This window comes from Oryzias melastigma, linkage group LG9 (genome assembly GCF_002922805.2).
Source record: "Oryzias melastigma strain HK-1 linkage group LG9, ASM292280v2, whole genome shotgun sequence".
Taxonomy (NCBI): domain Eukaryota; kingdom Metazoa; phylum Chordata; class Actinopteri; order Beloniformes; family Adrianichthyidae; genus Oryzias; species Oryzias melastigma.
The window spans coordinates 15,640,144-15,659,177 of NC_050520.1; the positions used below are offsets into that span (position 1 = coordinate 15,640,144).

Consider the following 19,034-nt stretch of genomic DNA (forward strand, 5'->3'; position numbering starts at 1 on the left):
AAAAGCTCTTGAGAAGAGCTGCATGGAGGAATGGACCAAAATAACAGTAGCAGTGTTTGTGAACCTGCTTGAAGACCTACAGGAAACCCGTCTTTATATTAGAAAGTGTTAAGTAAACTTTTGTTAATGATTCAACATTTATTTGCTGCTCCATTAAACAAAATAAATTATTTAAAAATAAATAAATGTCAAACAGTGTGATTTCCTAGATTCTTTTTGAATGTTCTGTCTCTCAACGTTGAAGGATATCTGATGAACAGAAAAGATCAAACTCATCTTTTAAGAGGGACAACTTGCGAAATCAGTGATTAGCGAGTACTGTTTTGCCCCTCTGTAAATGCATTATTTTTTATTTTTATTGAAAACATCATTTTTTTCCACAAAGAATTTACACACGTTTGGTTTTCAAAACTATATTTTTGATATAAAGAAGATTTAGGTTTGAAACATTTGTGAAAAGCACAAAAGTGTTTGCTTTTTAAAGTCAGAACTGCAAAGAAAAAAAAAAACTTTAAAAGTTAAAAAAATGCAAAAAGGGATTACCGAGGGCTGCTAGAGTGACCTGTTTTTACACCATCTTAAAAAAAGCACTTCAGTTTTCTGTAGACGGCCTGTTTTGGTTCTCCAAACTCATTATTCACATGGAGTGACTGTTTTTGTTGCCATTACTTATAAAGTGTGCCCAAAAAATGCTGTGTATGGAATAGAAGCTGCGTTGGTGTCACTTTTTCTGTTTAATTTGCTGACACTGCCTATGTTAAAACTTAAAACTGCATGTCAACGTCAGTGTTCCCCTTTTTAAAAATAAGACTTTATAACCATTTACTGCAGACGATTACCGCTTTAGAACGTCTCATTCCACCAAACAAAGCAACTTTTTGTTCAAAAAATGAAGCTCTAGATTTACCTACTTTTATCAGAATTGAGAATTAAACAGTAATTGCCATACTTTTTTATCACAAGGTTCACATAAAATACATTAATTTTCTCAAAAATTGGGAGTGCATCTTGAGTGTGAACTCTAGTTGTTTAGTGATCTGGGACCGATTTTTTTGGTAGTACGCGGGGGCTAAAATGTCTCAATGTTTTAGTACTGCAGTCAGGAGTGACATGCACTACACTTTAATTAATATAATGAACTGAAAAGTGAGTCTGTTGTTTTATATTTTGTGTTACAACTGAATACACTTAAAAAGTTCATGACAACAATAATTATTGTTCAGTTTATGAGGTGTTGTAGAGTCTAATGGGTGACAGGAAGAAAGATCTGCAAAAGGAGATGCTTAGAAGCTCCTCAGTGCATCCACAGTTTCATGCAGAGGATGATGATGATGAAGAGGATCGTCCATGATGGAACCCAGCTTCTATAACATCTTCCTCTCAGAACAGAGCCGGATCTCTGCACCCGTCTGTCAATCCTCTTCCTGTTCATCTGTCCCCCTGCAGCTCACTCTGTAAAGGAGGGCACATGCAACAATACAATCATAAGAGTCCTGCAAACTCTGAAGGACCTCAGTCTCCTCAGCCTGTCCCGGAATCTCTGATCGCGTCTCTGGTGGCATTTTGTTGTTGCCAAGCGACAACTGCTGATTGTGTAAACGATGCACCCACACATTGCTTTAAACCCAGGAGTGTGGAAAACAGTCCCTAAAGGAGTAGCAGGCACACCACTGCTCTCACTGTGTGTTTTAAAAAAAACATGCCTATTAATAATAAGAGAATAACAAAGATATAAGAACAAGCAAGCTAACATGGAGCTATGGTATCTGAACAATGTTCTTATGAATAGAGTTTGACGTATCTGTTGTGTGGTTCTCTCTGCAATGCTGATTATTGCGGATAAAAGAGGCGAACACGAAGAACAACACAGTTTACTAGAAAAAAAATTCCCATCAAACTTCTAGCCTTATTACCAGTCATTGCATTCTGCGTAGCGTGATTATCTAATTCTCTTGTTTAGCTTAATGTGTTTATGGTAAATGGTGTGTACTTGTATAGCGCTTTCTACCCTCCTTTGAGGGCCCAAAGCGCTCCACAGTCACAGACCCATTCACCCATTCACACACACATTCACACACTGGTGGTGGCTCCGCTGCCGAACACTGGCACCAACCTCCCACCAGAGGCAATTCGGGGTTCAGTGTCTTTCCCAAGGACACTTCACCACATGAGCGGGCATGGCGGGAATCGAACTTGCTCGCTTCCGATCAGGAGTCGACCGCCCTACCACTGCACGACGGCCGTTTATAATCCTTGTTATTTGTTTCTGTTGATAGTGGCAGCTCTTTAAACATGAATTCTGGTTCAGACTAGGGCTGCCACAAACAGATACTGTACTTTAAAAGTCAACTAATCGCTGATCATTTTTTCAATTAGTCGACTAGTCGAGTCATGTGTAAAATAGATGTAAAACACGCATCTTAACCATCATTAGCTTTAAACTTGAACTGTTTAAGCTATATATATACATGCTAACTAAAAATAAAGACAATTTGGATGATGGTTAATTAAACCTTTAATTAATTATGCATCTTCTTTCCTTAATTTGTTTCTGGTATTAAAACAAGACTTAAATCAAACGCGGTTAGCATCTGAAACAAAGGAACTATTTTTCACAAAAGGAAAAGTTTTTGTCTCACTGACTCAAATATAATAAAAGTCATTTTTGTGGTGTTCACAACTCTGTTTAACTTCTCTACATTCTGACTATATAACTCCAAGCTGCACGATGCTCTTGCTCGTAGCCATGAAAGTTAGCGATCGCGGGGTGTTATGGTACCTGGGTCTTCCTATAACCTTCTGTAACATCACTACTGACCCAGATTAGGACTACTGTGCATGACAATGGCAGACAGAGCATTAGAAAGTTTTGCAGTTTTGCAATAAAAAAATAAAATAAAAAAATCAGTTACTAAATTTGTCGTCAACCAGTAGTCGTGACTAATAGACTAATCATGGCGGTCCTAGTTCAGACCAAATCAGGACCACCTAAAGACTAAGGTCCTTCTTGGTTTTCAGCTTAAACAAGTCCAGTTTAGCCCAAGTGAGAATCCAGATGATTCATCAGGGCAATGAAGGCAAGATAAAGATGCACTTATCAATATATGTTAGTCAGGGGATATCTTCTCCTGACATATTCCCTCATTCTCAGTCTTTATAGGGTCAAAGTGACACTAAACAAGCAGCTGCAGTTGTCATTTTTTAAAACAAAACAAAAAAAAGTTGTGCAAATTCAGTGAAATGAGACGCACATTTGTATTTATTTTTTTATGAAAGAGAAATTGAAGATGAACAGTTTCAGTCTGGGCTGTTTGCACGAGCAGAGACCAAAGTACGGAAGTTTTGTTTTCTGTTTAGGTTTTCAAAGTTAGTGGACGTGTTGTCTTTAGGGCTTCATTCAGTTTAACTAGGTCTGTTGTTTACACATTGTTGTAATGTTTTTGGCGACCTGTATTTGGGTCTATCCCGCCTTCACCCAACAGTAGCTGGGACAGGCTCCAGCAAGCCCAGGACCCTGAAAGGGATACAGCCAGTTAAGAAAAGGGAGGAATTATGTTTAATAGTATCGCATAGAAAAATAGCTTCTTCTTCTCTTATCCTACTGCTGCAGATGTTCTTCAAAATGGACAAAAGCATTTCTTTGTTCATCAAGCAGCTCAGTTAGTTAATGTCCGCCCCGAGGCTAGGAGATTCAAGTCTCTAAAAATGGGATCCGGTCTCTTCCTGCTTGACACTCGACATCAGAGGTTGGGTTTGGGGGGAGGGATAAACCACAGTGTGGTCAGGGCGTCAGCTCTCCGCCCCCTCCGGGGATGGCTGAATGTGGAGAACACATTTCCCAGACTCAGGTGTGAAACCGGGACTTTACCTTTAAGGGGTTATTGAACAGAACCTGTCTTACGAGTTCACCCTTAAAATACATTGCAGAACGAAACGAATCTTGAGCTGAAATGATTCAAAGAATGTCCCAATAGTTTCACATCAGTTCCTCTAACGTGTTCTGTGTTGCTGCATGAGCCCGAGCTCATCAAATAAGCCTCATCACTCATCAGTTTGCTGTGTTTGGAACACCTTGGTTACCTACTGCAGGCTGGACTAAGCTGCTTAGTGTGTAATTAGGCGCAGCCTGGTGGTGTGTTTCTTCACCGGTGGGTGAAGTCTAAATGCACTCTGTAGAAGCCACAGCTTCCTTCATTTGTTCCTTGTCTGTGTCTTGCATGTGGAGACTTTGAACGGGAACTGATCAGCAAAGAAAAAAGTCACCACGGTTCCTCTTTCTGCCTCATGTAATAAAGCACGGCTTCCCTCCATGACTTAAAAAGACAGCAGACACTTCTGTTTTGTGCTGTTTCTCCATTTAGGGAAGCGTAGGCAAAGTGTTTCCTAAAATGTTCCTTTTCTGTCATTCTCTGACATCTGCACCAGTTCAGTTTCTCTTCAAAGGGCTTTTGTTCAACAGGATTCGAACTTCTCTGCTTTACTGGCTGAGTTGTATGCATGGATGCTGCCTCCTTCACCCCCTTATACACTCAAGTGAACTGCAACTGATCCCTATGATTGGCTTTACACACAAAACACCTTGTGTGGGATGTTATTTAAGTTTTTGGGAAAAATTATATTTTGCAAGCCGTCACATTTATTTGGCAGCTTTGGTGTTGGCAGATTCATTTCCTGTATTTTTTTGTGTGCATATTTTTCTGTTTTCACAGTTTAAGTGATCAGAAGTACTTCAACTGCAGAAAATGACTCAGACTCAACTCACACCCCAGGAAATTTTTTGTCACTTTATTATTCAAAAAGCTGATGAAATGATGAGCAAGAGCCACAACTTAAAAAAAAAAAAAAACTTTCCGGGCTTTGAACTGAAAGTCTCACTCCAGCTATATTTTGATCTATTTTCAAATCGTCCCTTGTGGTCTTTTATCATGCAGTTTTTAGCCAAAATTAAAAAGGACATAGTTTCTGTAGAGCAGCAGGAGTTCATTACAATTTCGACTCTGAGTTTTTGGTGGGACTGTTGGCATGGAAGTAAGCCTCCACTCATGTCCCATCATTCATTTGTTAACATTCTCTCCTGCTAGCTTACAGCCCCTCACAACCCCATGCAAAAATGGAGAGCATTATTACAGTTTTGATTCAGATTCCATCCCGGACGAGGAAAACAAAGACGTTCATGTGTCTATTTGTCTGCATCAGAATGGAGCAGAGCAGGGAAATGTTGGCCCCGCCCATTTCAGTTCCTGTGCTACAAGTGAGAGCTTTTCCAGCAGTGGGTGTTGAATCTGCTCCTGATTCTTCATGATTTAAATGAAGAAATACTCAGAAATGCAGTTTTAAGCTTAAATCATTTTATTTATGTCCTCCAATATGAGAAAAATGTTTCCGTGGCCTGTCCACATTTACCTATATCTCTGATCATAGTCTGATCTTTGTTTTTCTTCTATTATATTTGAACTTTGAGAATCAAAACAGGAGAGAAAAGTGTGGAAATGCTCATGTCTGTCTGAGAGAAGTGTGTAAACTGTTCTGAGGGGTTTTACAGCCTGTCTATAATCCCACTGCAGATTTAACCCATCACAGAACTTTTTAGAATGGAACCCCAGCAATAATTGAGGGAACACTGTTTTACTCTTGGATAGTCTCACTGCAACAGCAACAAGAGGACATTTGTCTTCACCCAAGCTTGAAAATTCACTTTAATCATGTCAGCTACGTTTAGTGGTCTTTAACCTTAAGTTTGATCTGTATTCCAACTGCATTTTAACTGGACATTTCTGTTCTGAACCAAAGCTTGTAAACAAAACCATGTGACTGAAGATCTCTGCAATCAGGAAGGAATTATGAGGGCGGGGCAAAGCAATGACTGAAGGAATAATAAAAGTCCTACAGTGATCAATTTAGAACGTCTATATCAAGATCAGGTACAACACTCTTTACTTGTACTTTGGTACGGCAGACGCATGCTGCAAGGGAGTTACTGAGAAGATGTTTATAACCTTTTTAGATTGTTGGGGAACGGTGTGAGAAGCAATGTGTATCACGATAAAAGTTGGTTTAACCCTTCCGCTCTCTTTGGGGTCCAGATGACTCCAACCACATATTGATGTGTGATTCCTTCCATGACAAATGTGGACAAAAATAGACAGGATTTTTATGTCTGCCAATGGACATTAGTGAAACTCAAAAATCAATGATAGAAAAAAAGTTCAGCGCACTGTCTTGTGGGGTCCAGATGACCCAATTTTTAATGTAAACAAGCCAAGGCGAGTGGAAGGGTTAAACCTGAATTCATCTGACCACATTTCAGTTAGCTGCTGTTGCGTCGCTTGTCCGCAGCTCTTTGTATACATCACATAAAACCCAGCTACAGTGTCTGGTTTGGTTCAGTTGTTCCACTCCAAGCGTGGAGGGTATTCAGACTGAGGAATCACAGAGCAAACCGGAGCTCAGTCCAACTGGAAACAAAACGAGACCACTTCAAACGATGGGTCAGAGAGCGGTTCCTGGTCTTGGACCAGGGTTCACTTCTGTGGATTCAGACTAAAAATGTGTTCTGGATTCATCAGGAGAAACCAACTTTGGTTCACTTTAAGTGGGCTAAATGTGTCCAGTCTGAATACAGCCTTATAAAACAGAGTCGGTTGCTGCATGTTATGCTGAGTAGACTTGGTTTGTGGGGAAAGACTGTTGGAATAAATCCAGAGTTCTCAAAAGGTTTTGTCTCTAAAATTTAACTTTATTTTGTCTTTGAAATGAAAAGTTTTTTCTGTTTCCTCACTGACTCTTTTCTGCGCAGACACTTGTTTTTTGTATAAATTGCTAGATTATTTTAATCTCGCTTTGAGAGCAGCTGCTCTAAGAACATGGCAAATGCATACAAGAAATGCAACTGAGGCAAATGTCTTCACGTGTTGACCGTGAGTCTGAGTCACAGATGGATGCAGAGGAGAGAATGCCTAAACTTCTGCTGTTCATCACTTTGATTATTATGAATACTAAAATTATGTTGATCATTTTCAGATTGTAAAAGTTTACAATGATTTAAGAAAATGTTTAAATCCAAAATATTACACGTACTTTTATTGAAGCATCTGATTGGCCAGTTTATTGCTTGAATAACTTCCACTACAGAAAAAAAAATCACAAAAAATACAAGAATTATCAAGAAGATGTTAAAAGTATCCAATCAAGGATGGTTATTCTGACAAATAGAGTGACTTAGTAACAGCTGTTTATTTCTCAGTAGAATTCTATTGGATTTTGGCCTCTTGGAGCCAGCAGGTACTTCCTGTTTGGACTCGTGAGGGGGAGGAGTCACTCTGTTTAGTTCTCATATGCAGTCAATGGTAACAAACTTTTCAGTGGTCACCAGATGAACCAAACTGGCTCATGTTGTCTTTTTTAAACAGGAAGTCTGGGTTTTTTTTCCCAAAAGGAGCAGTGATCATTGGTCTTTTCCTTTAGTGGTGGTGTTATGGCTCAGACTGCTTGTGATGTTGGTTATAAAAGCCTATAGGAACTGCTGTGGTAGCAATATGGAGTTTATTTCTCTCCCTCCTGCTTTGAGCGCTGTGCCATGCCATCGGTGACCCCCTCTGACCCCTACCCTGTGCTCACACAGACTGCAGAGGTTGCGTTTGGTGAGTTGGTGGCTGTGGAGGTTGGACTGGCAGCCATGGTTACAGGAGGTTTTTTCATTATTGACGCCGGTCACACCTGTGAAAAGCTAAAGCAAAGCCTAGCAAACCACACTCTCTGGTTGGTTGAGTATTAAACTGTGAAGTAATCAGCAGCCGTTAAAACGGATTTAACAGGGCAGTGCCTTCTTTATTTAAAATGTGGTTTGTGAGGCTTTTCTTTCTTAAAGAGACTGAATCTTTGGAGTAATTATCGAATTTCACCAGGCAGATAGTGATCTGTAAACAAGAATACAGTCAAGCCTGTTGCTATAAAACTGTGGCCACATAGAGGCGTCACTTACAGCTTCAAATGGATCAAGACTCTCTGAATAATGGTGAGCAAATGGGCAGCTGAGGTTTTCTTCAGCTGCTCTCGGGTCACGGTTCAACACATGGTTTGGACAGGAAACTCCAGACCGTCTGACTCCTTTCTGCACGAAAGGAGAACTTAAAAACACTAAAAGACAATTCCCTTGGAGAAACAGTTAAGATATAAAGATGCTTTTGGCACTTTGGAGGTTTTACAAGCTTCCTGTTAGAAAACCAGAATGAGATTTAGCTGTGACTGAGGCGGACAGTGGACATTTCTGATTTAGCTTAGCAGTGATCTCTTAGAAAAAAAAGAGATGGTTAATTGAATAAAAAATCATTGAATTGGGTTCCCAGTGACATTCTGTAGAGAAATACTTCTTAAAAAGAAAATCTAATTAATTATCAACTGCTAGATGTGTACAGGATAATGCGTGTGCAGAGACATTATACCTGCTGATGCACGTTTGCACAATTGTTGCATTATGCACAAACTAGCAGGGGTAAATGTTAGTGGGCAATAGGGTTGCTGGATTTGGAGGGGGGGTAACTGTCTCACAACAAAGATAAAAACAGGAAAATGCTAATTTTAGACACAACTTTCTGGAAAACTTGGAAATCCTGGAATGGCTGCCGCCAAGATGAGGATGTCAGTGTTGTAGGAGAGGTCTGGTGTCTGAAACCCCCCAGCACACAACAAAATACTTCTTCAATGACACAGTGCAGCATCATATGTCTTCTGCTACTGAACTATGGTCATACAGTCATTTGTTTCTGTCAAAAAAGATAAAAGAACACTTCATTTTAACACATTTTGCATTCACTTTTGACTCCAATAAAACATTTCCAAACTGCATTCAAATGAATTCTGTGGATTTTTGCAGAAACCCAGTAATATAATACTGTAATAATAATATTATACAGTAATAGTAATAAACCCAGTTTGAAAGTGTTATCACAACTTTTTTTTTTTTTTTTGCTTTTTCAGCAGCATGGCGTCCACTGTGACTTTAGAAGACGCTCTCTCCAACGTGGACCTCCTGGAGGAGCTGCCTCTCCCAGACCAGCAGCCGTGCATCGAGCCCCTCCCCTCCTCTGTGGTCTATCAGGTCAGTGTGGATGCTGCTTCTCCGTTTCTGTTTGTGTGGTCACCAGATACTGCTGACACATCGTACCATGTGATGTTCTAAAAGGGCATTTAGTAGGAATGAAAAGCAACAGGACTGTGCTTAAACAGTTAATGTGCACATTTACAAAAGTGAAATCATTTGTCTTCCCACAGCCCAACTTCAACACCAACTTCGAGGACAGAAATGCGTTCGTCACCGGCATCGCCAGATACATCGAGCAGGCTACCGTCCACTCCAGCATGGTATTTACCAGCACTTGTATTCCCTCGCTGCTTTGTTTGGACAAAACATTTGGGTCAGAAGATTAATGGAGGAAGAACTTGGCTCAAGCACAAAGAGATATGTCAGAGCATCTCCGCACAGGAAAATCAGGAATTTGTGTTTTAATTAGAGGGCCATAATTGCTTTGGAGGCAGAATTGTTTTTCTCTTCCACCCGCTGGAGAAAAAGGACTTTCAAAAGAGGCTGTGGAGCATAAATGTTTTCCAGTTTCAAAGGTTTTGCACTTCGACACCAGTATGTTCTTGCTGCCAAGCTTATTGGAATCCTCTCCTGCTCCTTTCTTTTTTCATGCCTGATAAATCTTTTACTGTTTGAACTATTCTAGCCTCTGAACTTTTAGTTCCTGCAGGGGATTCTACTTGACCTTTAGGTTTTTCTCGTCTGTATGGTTTTTGAAATATTGAACTTAATATGTTATCCGTGAAACAACCAAACCTTGCTCTTTTGGAGCTAAGAACTTCTTCAAACTTTTCATCAGTCAATCAAACTTATTTGGAACAATCGTTCAAAAATATGATCAAACTTGGGGCTCCATGTCTGTTACTCAGTTTTATATCTGTGCAAGATTTTCACTTAAAGCGGTTTTTAGGTGTGGAACTTGTTTTGTGCATTTTATATTTTCTAACTTTTTTCTTTTATTATGTAAACTTGAACTCAAATTAATTTCTTTACAAATAGCAATTAGCATTTCTCTGAACAGTTTTTTGAGTTACTTTTAAAATTGTAGGACTAATTCCAGTTTTTTTTCTCAACAATTTGATCTTTAGTTTTGATAATTCCCCCTCAAGACCCACTGCAATCATCTTTTGATCTATTATATGTCTTTTAATTATGATTTTGGTGTTTTTAGCCCAAATAAAAAAAACGTTTTTTTAGGACATAAAGTGGCAGGAGTTTATTAGAAATTCACCTCCTAGCAAGCGAGCAACTCCCACCCCTTTTCCCATCACTCATAACTGAGAGGTCTCTGTTTACACACTTTCCAGCTAGCTTACAGCTAATTCACAACAATTTGAGTAAAGAAATACTCAGAAACACAGTTTTAAGTTTAGTTTTCTTTATATTTGTTCTCCTCCAATAGAAAAATGCTACAAGAACATGTTAAAAGCACCAAAAACATGATTTTTATCTGTGTGGGTCTTGCAGTTCTTAACAGAATTTGTATTTAGTTTTTTTTTTTTTTGTAACTAGTTTATATTTAAGCAGGTTGCTAGAAAGTTGTATTTATTTGGTTTTCTGTCAAAGCCCTCTTTAGCAGGTTCGTAGAGTTTTTCATATTTGCTTTAGCACTTCCAGAGGAAGTGAGTTTGTTTTGCTGAGTCATGACAATGGCTGCCTGCTTTGTTTGTCTCAGAACGACATGCTGGAGGAGGGGCAGGAGTACGCCGTCATGCTCTACACCTGGAGGAGCTGCTCCCGTGCCATCCCACAGGTCTGCACTTCTTCTCCCTCATTCAGAGTTTTTTTTAATGCTCCCAACATTTTCAAGTTATTTTTCATGTTTTTTTTCCTAAACAAATGCTGAAAGTAATTCTAACACAGAAATTCTAATCACCTTCTACATTTTTTCCACAGGTGAAGTGCAATGAGCAGCCAAACAGAGTGGAGATCTATGAGAAGACGGTGGAGGTCCTGGAGCCAGAGGTCACCAAGCTGATGAACTTCATGTGCTTCCAGGTACAGTGTTTCACTTGTACCAGCAGAGAGAAAAGCTGATTTTGTTCTGCAGACGCTCAGTGCCTGAACTGTTTGGTATGATTCAGCGCACAGCAATCGATCGTTTCTGTGGGGAGGTCCGTCGCCTGTGCCACGCCGAGCGCAGGAAGGACTTTGTTTCTGAGGCCTACCTGCTGACTCTGGGACGATTCATCAACATGTTCGCTGTGCTGGACGAGCTGAAGAACATGAAGTGCAGCGTCAAGAACGACCACTCTGCATATAAAAGGTACACGGAGCCGTAAAGTTCCACTCTGATCATCTTTTACACTATTGTAAAAGCTTTCCCAATGGAATCCTGGGATTGATTGTGTTGTTTTTAGCCAAAAGCCTGTGTTGTTTTCTAGAACAGTTCTGCAGAGCTGCAGTAGTTTAGCAGAAAGCCACCTCTAAGTTGTGCGCTGAACTGTTGGTGCAGAGTAAAGCTGGATAAATGCACGTCAAACTGCATCGGTCGCCTCTCTTTTGATGCACATCAAACTTGCTGCTCGACACGTCCAAAAATGTGTTCATAAGCTTGATGCTGGAGACGCGTGGTAGGAGCTACTGTCAAAAGTTTTAGCCTGATCGCTATATAGTGGGTTAAGAATGGATGGAAGTTCAGGTCAAAAATGCTTGAATTGATCCTCCATGTTGGATCTGTTCTCCACCTGCTGATCGAGTTACTGAACATGTTGCATGCCCAAAGCTGAGTCCCTGATTTGCCGACATGATGGTCAACCTTTCTAAAGTTTAGATTTTTTAACTCTGGATGCGCCGCGCCGCTCAAATCGCACCACAGGAGCTCAGATCGCATCTGTAGATTGCCTTAAGAGTGAAACTGGAAGATCTTGATGCAGGGATCGCATTCGATGTAAACGCCTTCCTATAATTCCCATCATTCATCTGTTTACACGCTCTCCCACTAGCTTACAGCCCCTCAAAACCTCAACCTAACATTACTGGTGCAACAAAATTATTATTACTTTAGTAAAGGAGTAGAGCAACGAACTTGTAGCCCGCCAAATGTAATTCCTACATTAAAAACTCCAAGCTTTTTCAAATTGCATTTTTTTCTACTGCTCCTGATTTGCAACGATTTGAAAAACGAAAATTAAAAAAATGTACTTAAAGCCTAATTTCATTCATAGATGTCTTCTATTATAAAAAATCCACAAAAGCATTAAAAATGCAATAAGTTATAAGCTATTGGACTTCAGTAATCTTCTATGGACACTAGAGGGCAGCGTCATTCAGCCCTGTTTGAACTTCACAGCAGCTCTGGATTGATCTACACAAAAACTGAGAAAATACAGATTTGAAAGTGAAAACATGAGCAAACTGCTTTTTTTTCCAGTCTTTCACATCAAAATTGTATTTTTTATTTTTGTCTTTGAGTTTTGTGCCGTGGCATGTGATCCAGCTGCTTGTGCATGCTTGAGCTTGCAAACTACATTCTTCCATGAAAAAAATGCATTTCTTTGTCTTTTCCAAGATGGTTTGCTATGAAAAAGTTCATGGTTCTCCAGAATGATAATTCTGATCATCTAAGATAACACATTTCATTGTTCTCATGTTGAGATTATATCCTTTTTTTTAAGAGCTGCTCAGTTCCTCAGAAAGATGTCTGAGCCATCATCCATTCAGGAGTCACAGAACCTGTCCATGTTCCTGGCGAACCACAACAAAATCACTCAGGTTGGTCTGAGCTGCTTCTCAACCTCACACACGTGGATCAGTTTGTGGGTTCTCCTGTTTGAGTCACGGTGACTCTGCCGTGTTTACCAGTCGTTGCAGCAGCAGCTGGAAGTGATTCACGGGTACGAAGAGCTGCTGGCGGACATCGTGAACCTCTGTGCCGATTACTATGAGAACAAGCTTTATCTGACGCCCGGCGAGAAGCACATGCTGCTCAAAGTGAGTGCACCTGCCCCCTAAAAGCACACAGCTGCAGCATCGCAGGTGATCTGTTTTCCACTCGCTTTCTCCTCTGCAGGTTATGGGCTTTGGCCTGTACCTCATGGATGGAAACAGCAGCAACATCTACAAGCTGGATGCCAAGAAGAGAATTAACCTCACAAAGATTGATAAGTTTTTTAAGGTATGTTCATAAAAGAGTGGATTAAGTTCCTTTATTTACTTATTTTTTTAGTTGTTGCTGTTGGACATGAAGCAAAAGACAGCAAAAAACAAGAAAAGGGCTTTAAGGTTCATTCAAAGCTGCATCATGTTGAATGCAATTTAGGATTTACCGACCTGGATGAGAATCCTTTGGTGTTTATTTAAAAAAAAAGTATTTCATCTTGTTTGTCCATTTCTTGACTATTTAATAATCAAAAAGATGTTACACTTAAATAATTTCTGAAATCTCAAGAACAAACATGAGAAAAAGCCACAAAAACATAGTTTTGAATTTAAAACTCATATGTTTCATTTGTATTCTTATTTTAATGGTTGTATATTGTGATACCTCTCTTTATTTCACAGCAACTCCAGGTGGTCCCGCTGTTTGGCGACATGCAGATCGAGTTGTCCCGATACATCAAGACCAGTGCTCACTTTGAGGAGAACAAATCCAGGTGAGCCAAGGCGCTGCTGCTGTTCTGTGTGTGCGCTTATATGAAGAGGCGTGTCCTTCTCTGCAAAACGGAATCTTAAGGAAGTAAAAAGACTATTTTTTTCAAGAAAAAATGTTGTAGTTTCTGACTAGAAAAATAATCTAATCAGGAAAGTTTACACTGGAAAAATGATTTTAGTTTAAGAAAAAAAACATCATGGTGAATAGAAGTTTTTATGAGCTGGCACCATAGGCTCTTAGTTACCATATCTGTATTAGCTTACTTTGATTTTATTACATTTTTACGGTTATTTATTGTCTATTTGTTGTTTTTAATAGAACTGTGGTGATTTTCCCCTTTTGTGAGATCAATAACATTTTATTTTATTCCTAAAAAAGGAATTCTTTTTAAGGCCATTTTTCTTACCGTATTGGTAGATTTTATTTTCCTTATTTGAAAAAAATCTTCCAACATGTTAAGAATGTTTTACTTATTTCTAAGGGCCTGATTTTGCAGTGTAAAAACTTTAGAATATACACTTCATACTTTCTATTCCTTGCCAAGAAAACCTTTATTTGAAGTATTTAGGTGTCGCATGGTTTTCTGAGTTCTTGTACAGTAACACATCTTGTGTCGTCCTCCCTCGTCTCAGGTGGACCTGCACCTCCGTATCCAGCAGCCCTCAGTACAACATCTGTGAGCAGATGATTCAAATCAGGGACGACCACATGCGCTTCATCTCTGAGCTTGCACGCTACAGCAACAGTGAGGTCAGTGTGATCATACTTAAGTTTATATCCTTAAATGCAAGATACAAAACACCCCCCAAATAGTCGTTCCGGCTGATGACCCCTATTAGGATTAGACCTCCTGTCTGTGAGGGTGAAGCGTCCAGCTGTGATGTAATGAGCTTTCTGCAGATGCTTTGCCTCTGGGGGATAGAGGTCAAAATTCAGCATGGTTGGATGGAAATGAAAGTGTACAACTGGAACAAGCACAGAAGTCCTTTTGTAGCTCTGGAGCTAATGTTTGGTCCTGCTGACAGTTTTGTGAGCTGCGCTTGTTGTGGTTCTCCCCGTAGGTGGTGACCGGATCAGGGCGGCAGGAGGCCCAAAAGACGGATACGGAGTACAGGAAGCTGTTTGACCTGGCCCTGCAGGGCATGCAGCTGCTCTCCCAGTGGAGCGCTCACGTCATGGAAGTGGTAAGAAAAATGTTTTCTACTCTCCAGAGAGGATAGGAACGAGTTACAGTTACTCAGTTACATTAATAGGTACTCCTTAAAGTACCATACCATACTTTTCACTTTCACTCCGCTACAGGCGGCTGTATCATACAGTTTTCTTAAAAACACTTTATTCTCAGGATCCACACTAACTGCCTGATAGGGTGACCGTCGACTTTACAGTTTGAACATGTCTGATTAAATTTAGACTGAATGGAATATTTTTGATAAGGAAAAACAAAGATTCTAAGTTTTAAAATGTTTTAAATCTTTATTTTTAATCTCCACCCACCTGAAATCTTCAGCTTATAGGATTCCACAAAAACCCATCGTTACTCATCAATGGAAATAGACAATAATCTGTGGGATGTTTATAATTTGGTAAATTCCCTTACATTGTATTTCAACATCTGAAACTATTAACATTTACACATTAAAATATATCATTTACCTGACTCTATGGATTTTAAAAAAACAAATCAAACCTGTTCAACTGTTACTCAGCATTTAAGCAGGTTTTTCTTTTACTTCTTAGTGTTTCACTTTGGTAATTATTTACTTTTACTTCTGCTTTACCCTCTGTGACTGACAGGCGTCCTGCTGTGCAGCTGTGAGATCAGCGTAATAAAACTCTGTCTAAAATAGACTTAAACTTATTTGAATATTCTGTGATTGACAATTTATTTAACTAAACCAAGAATATGGCAATTATTTCTCAATTTTGGATAAAAGGAAACTTTTTATTTTAAAAAATGAGGTTGAAGATGAACGTCGATCAGACAGCTGCGACGCAGAGCAGAGGGCCCGCTGTGGGGGGAGGAGCTGTCTGCTCTTAGAAAGTCAACAATGAGGAAACTGGTCATTATTTTATTTTGGGATGGGGACTGACATGAATTTTCTACAACAACGAACTCCGGTGTTGTCTAAAAATTGCGGAAGCTCTGCGGTTCACCGCGAAAGTCCTGCCCTCCGCTGTCACGGGAGTAGAGCAGTTCAGAGTAAACAGACACGTCTCCACCTGTGAGCCGATTCTAGCTGAAAAGAACACCTGAAATCCAGCTGGATCAAAAAAAAAATTCTTATTATTTTGCACAAACACAATAAGAAAAAAATTATTTTGTGTTTTCATTCAAAAACATGCTAGTTTGTTGGAAAAAAAAATTTCTTGTTGTTTTTATAAAATTACACCTAAAATTTTTCTTCTATGTTGTAAAAACAGTTTGTTAAACATTTTTGGGGTTTCCACAGCAAAATAAATCCCATTTTCCCAGAAGGAATTTTCTGTTTTTGCATGATTTTATGTCTACTGTGTAAATATATTGTGGAAAAAGGACAAAATAAAGTTAGTGTTACATAGTAGAGGTTATAATGATTGAAATGATGCCGAATAAGCAGATAGTCTTTCAAATTGAAAATACAGAGGTACATTCAAAAGTAGATAAAAACTGAGTTTTTGGCCCTAGGTTCCAAAGGATTAAGAAATTATTCTCTAAATCAAAGCTACTTCAAACTGAATGCATTCCCTGAGGTGACGGTGATTTTATCACTTCTGTAACTCCTCCCACAGTACTCCTGGAAGCTGGTCCATCCAACTGACAGATTCTCCAACAAGGAGTTCCCTGAAAGCGCAGAGGAGTATGAGAGAGCCACCCGCTACAACTACACGAGCGAGGAGAAGTTCGCCCTGGTGGAGGTCAGCGGTGGCGTCACATGACAAAGGATCACTCCCCGTGGAGTTATGGACTGTTCTTCATGATATGTTGTGCTTTCAACAGGTGATGGCCATGATCAAAGGCCTGCAGGTGCTGATGGGACGCATGGAGAGCGTGTTCAACCACGCCATCCGTCACACCATCTATTCCGCGCTGCAGGACTTTGCTCAAATCACCCTGCGGGATCCACTGAGGCAGGCCATCAAGAAGAAGAAGAACGTCATCCAGAGGTATTGGAATGTTTTCTGTCTGAATGTTTTGGAAGAACTTTGAAGGAGCCGCATGGAACCATTCTGATGCTGAGCTAATGCTCCAATTGCAGCGTCCTCCAGGCCATCCGCAAGACAGTCTGCGACTGGGAAACGGGCCGCGAGCCTCACAACGACCCGGCTTTGCGGGGAGAAAAGGACCCAAAGGGAGGCTTTGACATCAAGGTTCCTCGCCGAGCTGTGGGGCCCTCCAGCACTCAGGTCCTTCAGAGATGTTTGCATTTGGGGCTCTCGTAGATGGGTGGAAACCGAGGATAATAGGGCGGCCAACATAGGGCGGCATTTTAAGGACTTTGAGGGGCTTTGAATTTTGCCCCTCAGGATCCCCGAATGCATCTGAAAAAAAGACAAAACTAACTAAAATTTTAAGGAAGACGAAAAGGAACAGATAAAGTTCACATAAAAAGAAATGTACTTCTGCACTTCTTTATTTATATAATCTTTTTAGGATTTTTTTAGTGCAGGACTGAACGGTATGAAACTATATTTGCTCCAACTTGTAAAGTTAGTTAATTTGGTTTTAATATTAGAAATTTACTTAATACAATGATATAAAGTCCCGATCATCTCCAATCATCTTTTGATCTATTGTAAAACGTTCCCAGTTGCTTTTATTTATGATTTTGCACTTTTTAGCCAAAATCATGAAACTTGTGTCGATTTTTTTAGGACATAGTTTCTGCAAAGTGGCAATAATTCATGAGAAATTCACCTTTGAGTTGTGGACAGGAAGTTGGCGTGGAGCAACCCCGCCCCCCCTTCCCCTCTCCCTGTGACCTACCCACCGTATTTTGTCTGCTCCTAATTAACAACATTGTGAATAAGGAAAAACTTCTCCATGTATGTCCTCCACCACCAGTAAAATGGCACAAGAACATTGTTAAAACAGCATTTTCATTGGAGTGGATCTTCATTTTTTGCCCAGCCTAGAATCAGTGCAACACGCCACCGTAGAGGTCATGTTTGCAGCATGTCATGCCAAAGTTGAATTCACAGGAAAAAAGGCAGGTCCATTTAATCCAGATGATTTAATCTCATCCTCGCCATTCTCTTTCTGAATGAGGACACTTTCACCTCAGATCTTCAGGGTTTTAGAGCGTCCGTTGTGTAAGTTTTTGCTGCTTGTCACCTCGCTAGACAGACACTTGCTTCACCGCTGAGGGGATGTGTGCGAACGTCAGGCCTTCCATCTGGGAAGTGTCGTTTTTTTTCCACCGGTCTGTCATTTTGATGCTGACTAGCCTTTTCTAGACAGATATTTTCCTCCGTTCTGTTGCATAAACACCACAATTTATCAGCTTAAACGTCAGCTCCAAAATCTAATCAGTTTATTTAGGTAAGCAGTAGCCCGCTCAACCCTCCAAATTAATCTGCTCTGAATTAAAAGTTTCTGTTTAAGATTATGGAACGTTCACCACCTTCCTAGGGACACTGTTATTAAAAGAGGGGGAGAACCAGTGTGGCTGCTGACTCTAAAAACTTGTTGTTGCGCAGCTGTACATGGTGAGGACCATGCTGGAGTCTCTCATCGCAGACAAGAGCGGCTCCAAGAAGACTCTGCGCAGCAGCCTGGAAGGCCCCACCATCCTGGACATCGAGAAGTTCCACCGCGAGTCTTTCTTTTACACTCACCTCCTAAACTTCAGCGGTAGGAGCACAGCTGACGTCATCTTCTTGATGCTGTTTATGTGAAAAAGATCCAAATCACCTTTTGTCTCCGTCCCTCCTGCAGAGACCTTGCAGCAGTGCTGTGACCTCTCCCAGCTTTGGTTCAGAGAGTTCTTCCTGGAACTCACCATGGGCCGCAGGATTCAGTTCCCCATTGAGATGTCCATGCCGTGGATCCTCACCGACCACATCCTGGATACCAAGGAGGCTTCCATGATGGAGTAAATGCCGTTTCTGTCATAAATGTGGTTGGCAGCTGCCACAAACTCACAAGTCTGCAGATAATTTACACAAATATGAATTGCTGCTTGGACATGTTTTATTTGCCATAAAGCGATCCATATGAAGACACGGAGCAGCTGTTTGACAGGACTGGTCACATGACCAAAACCAGAGCTGCTGTGCAGCTTCAGTGGCATTTTCATGCTGGTTTAAAATGTTTGCTGCAGGATTATTCTGATAGCAGACAGATTTACATAAGCTATTAAGCACTTCCACTGGCACAAA

General features: G+C 40.3%; 1 protein-coding gene across 4 annotated transcripts in view; it reads left to right on the forward strand.

Annotated features, from left to right (window-relative positions):
- The window catches only part of cyfip1 (cytoplasmic FMR1 interacting protein 1), a 37,236-nt gene that overhangs the window by 3,010 nt on the left and 15,192 nt on the right, over positions 1–19,034 (forward strand). For 2 of the 4 annotated variants that reach the window (XM_024278500.2, XM_024278497.2), the window contains exons 2-17: positions 8,977–9,097; positions 9,271–9,360; positions 10,755–10,832; positions 10,976–11,077; positions 11,164–11,345; positions 12,697–12,793; positions 12,884–13,012; positions 13,092–13,196; positions 13,583–13,674; positions 14,306–14,423; positions 14,735–14,857; positions 16,446–16,571; positions 16,654–16,820; positions 16,913–17,060; positions 18,354–18,507; positions 18,592–18,748. In XM_024278500.2, coding sequence (XP_024134268.1) covers positions 8,981–9,097; positions 9,271–9,360; positions 10,755–10,832; positions 10,976–11,077; positions 11,164–11,345; positions 12,697–12,793; positions 12,884–13,012; positions 13,092–13,196; positions 13,583–13,674; positions 14,306–14,423; positions 14,735–14,857; positions 16,446–16,571; positions 16,654–16,820; positions 16,913–17,060; positions 18,354–18,507; positions 18,592–18,748 — 1,985 coding nt within the window. In that variant the 5' untranslated portion in view covers positions 8,977–8,980. Of the gene's footprint in view, positions 1–8,976; positions 9,098–9,270; positions 9,361–10,754; positions 10,833–10,975; positions 11,078–11,163; positions 11,346–12,696; positions 12,794–12,883; positions 13,013–13,091; positions 13,197–13,582; positions 13,675–14,305; positions 14,424–14,734; positions 14,858–16,445; positions 16,572–16,653; positions 16,821–16,912; positions 17,061–18,353; positions 18,508–18,591; positions 18,749–19,034 lie in introns of those variants that run through there. The other 2 variants (XM_024278498.2, XM_024278499.1) reach the window with 2 other exon arrangements.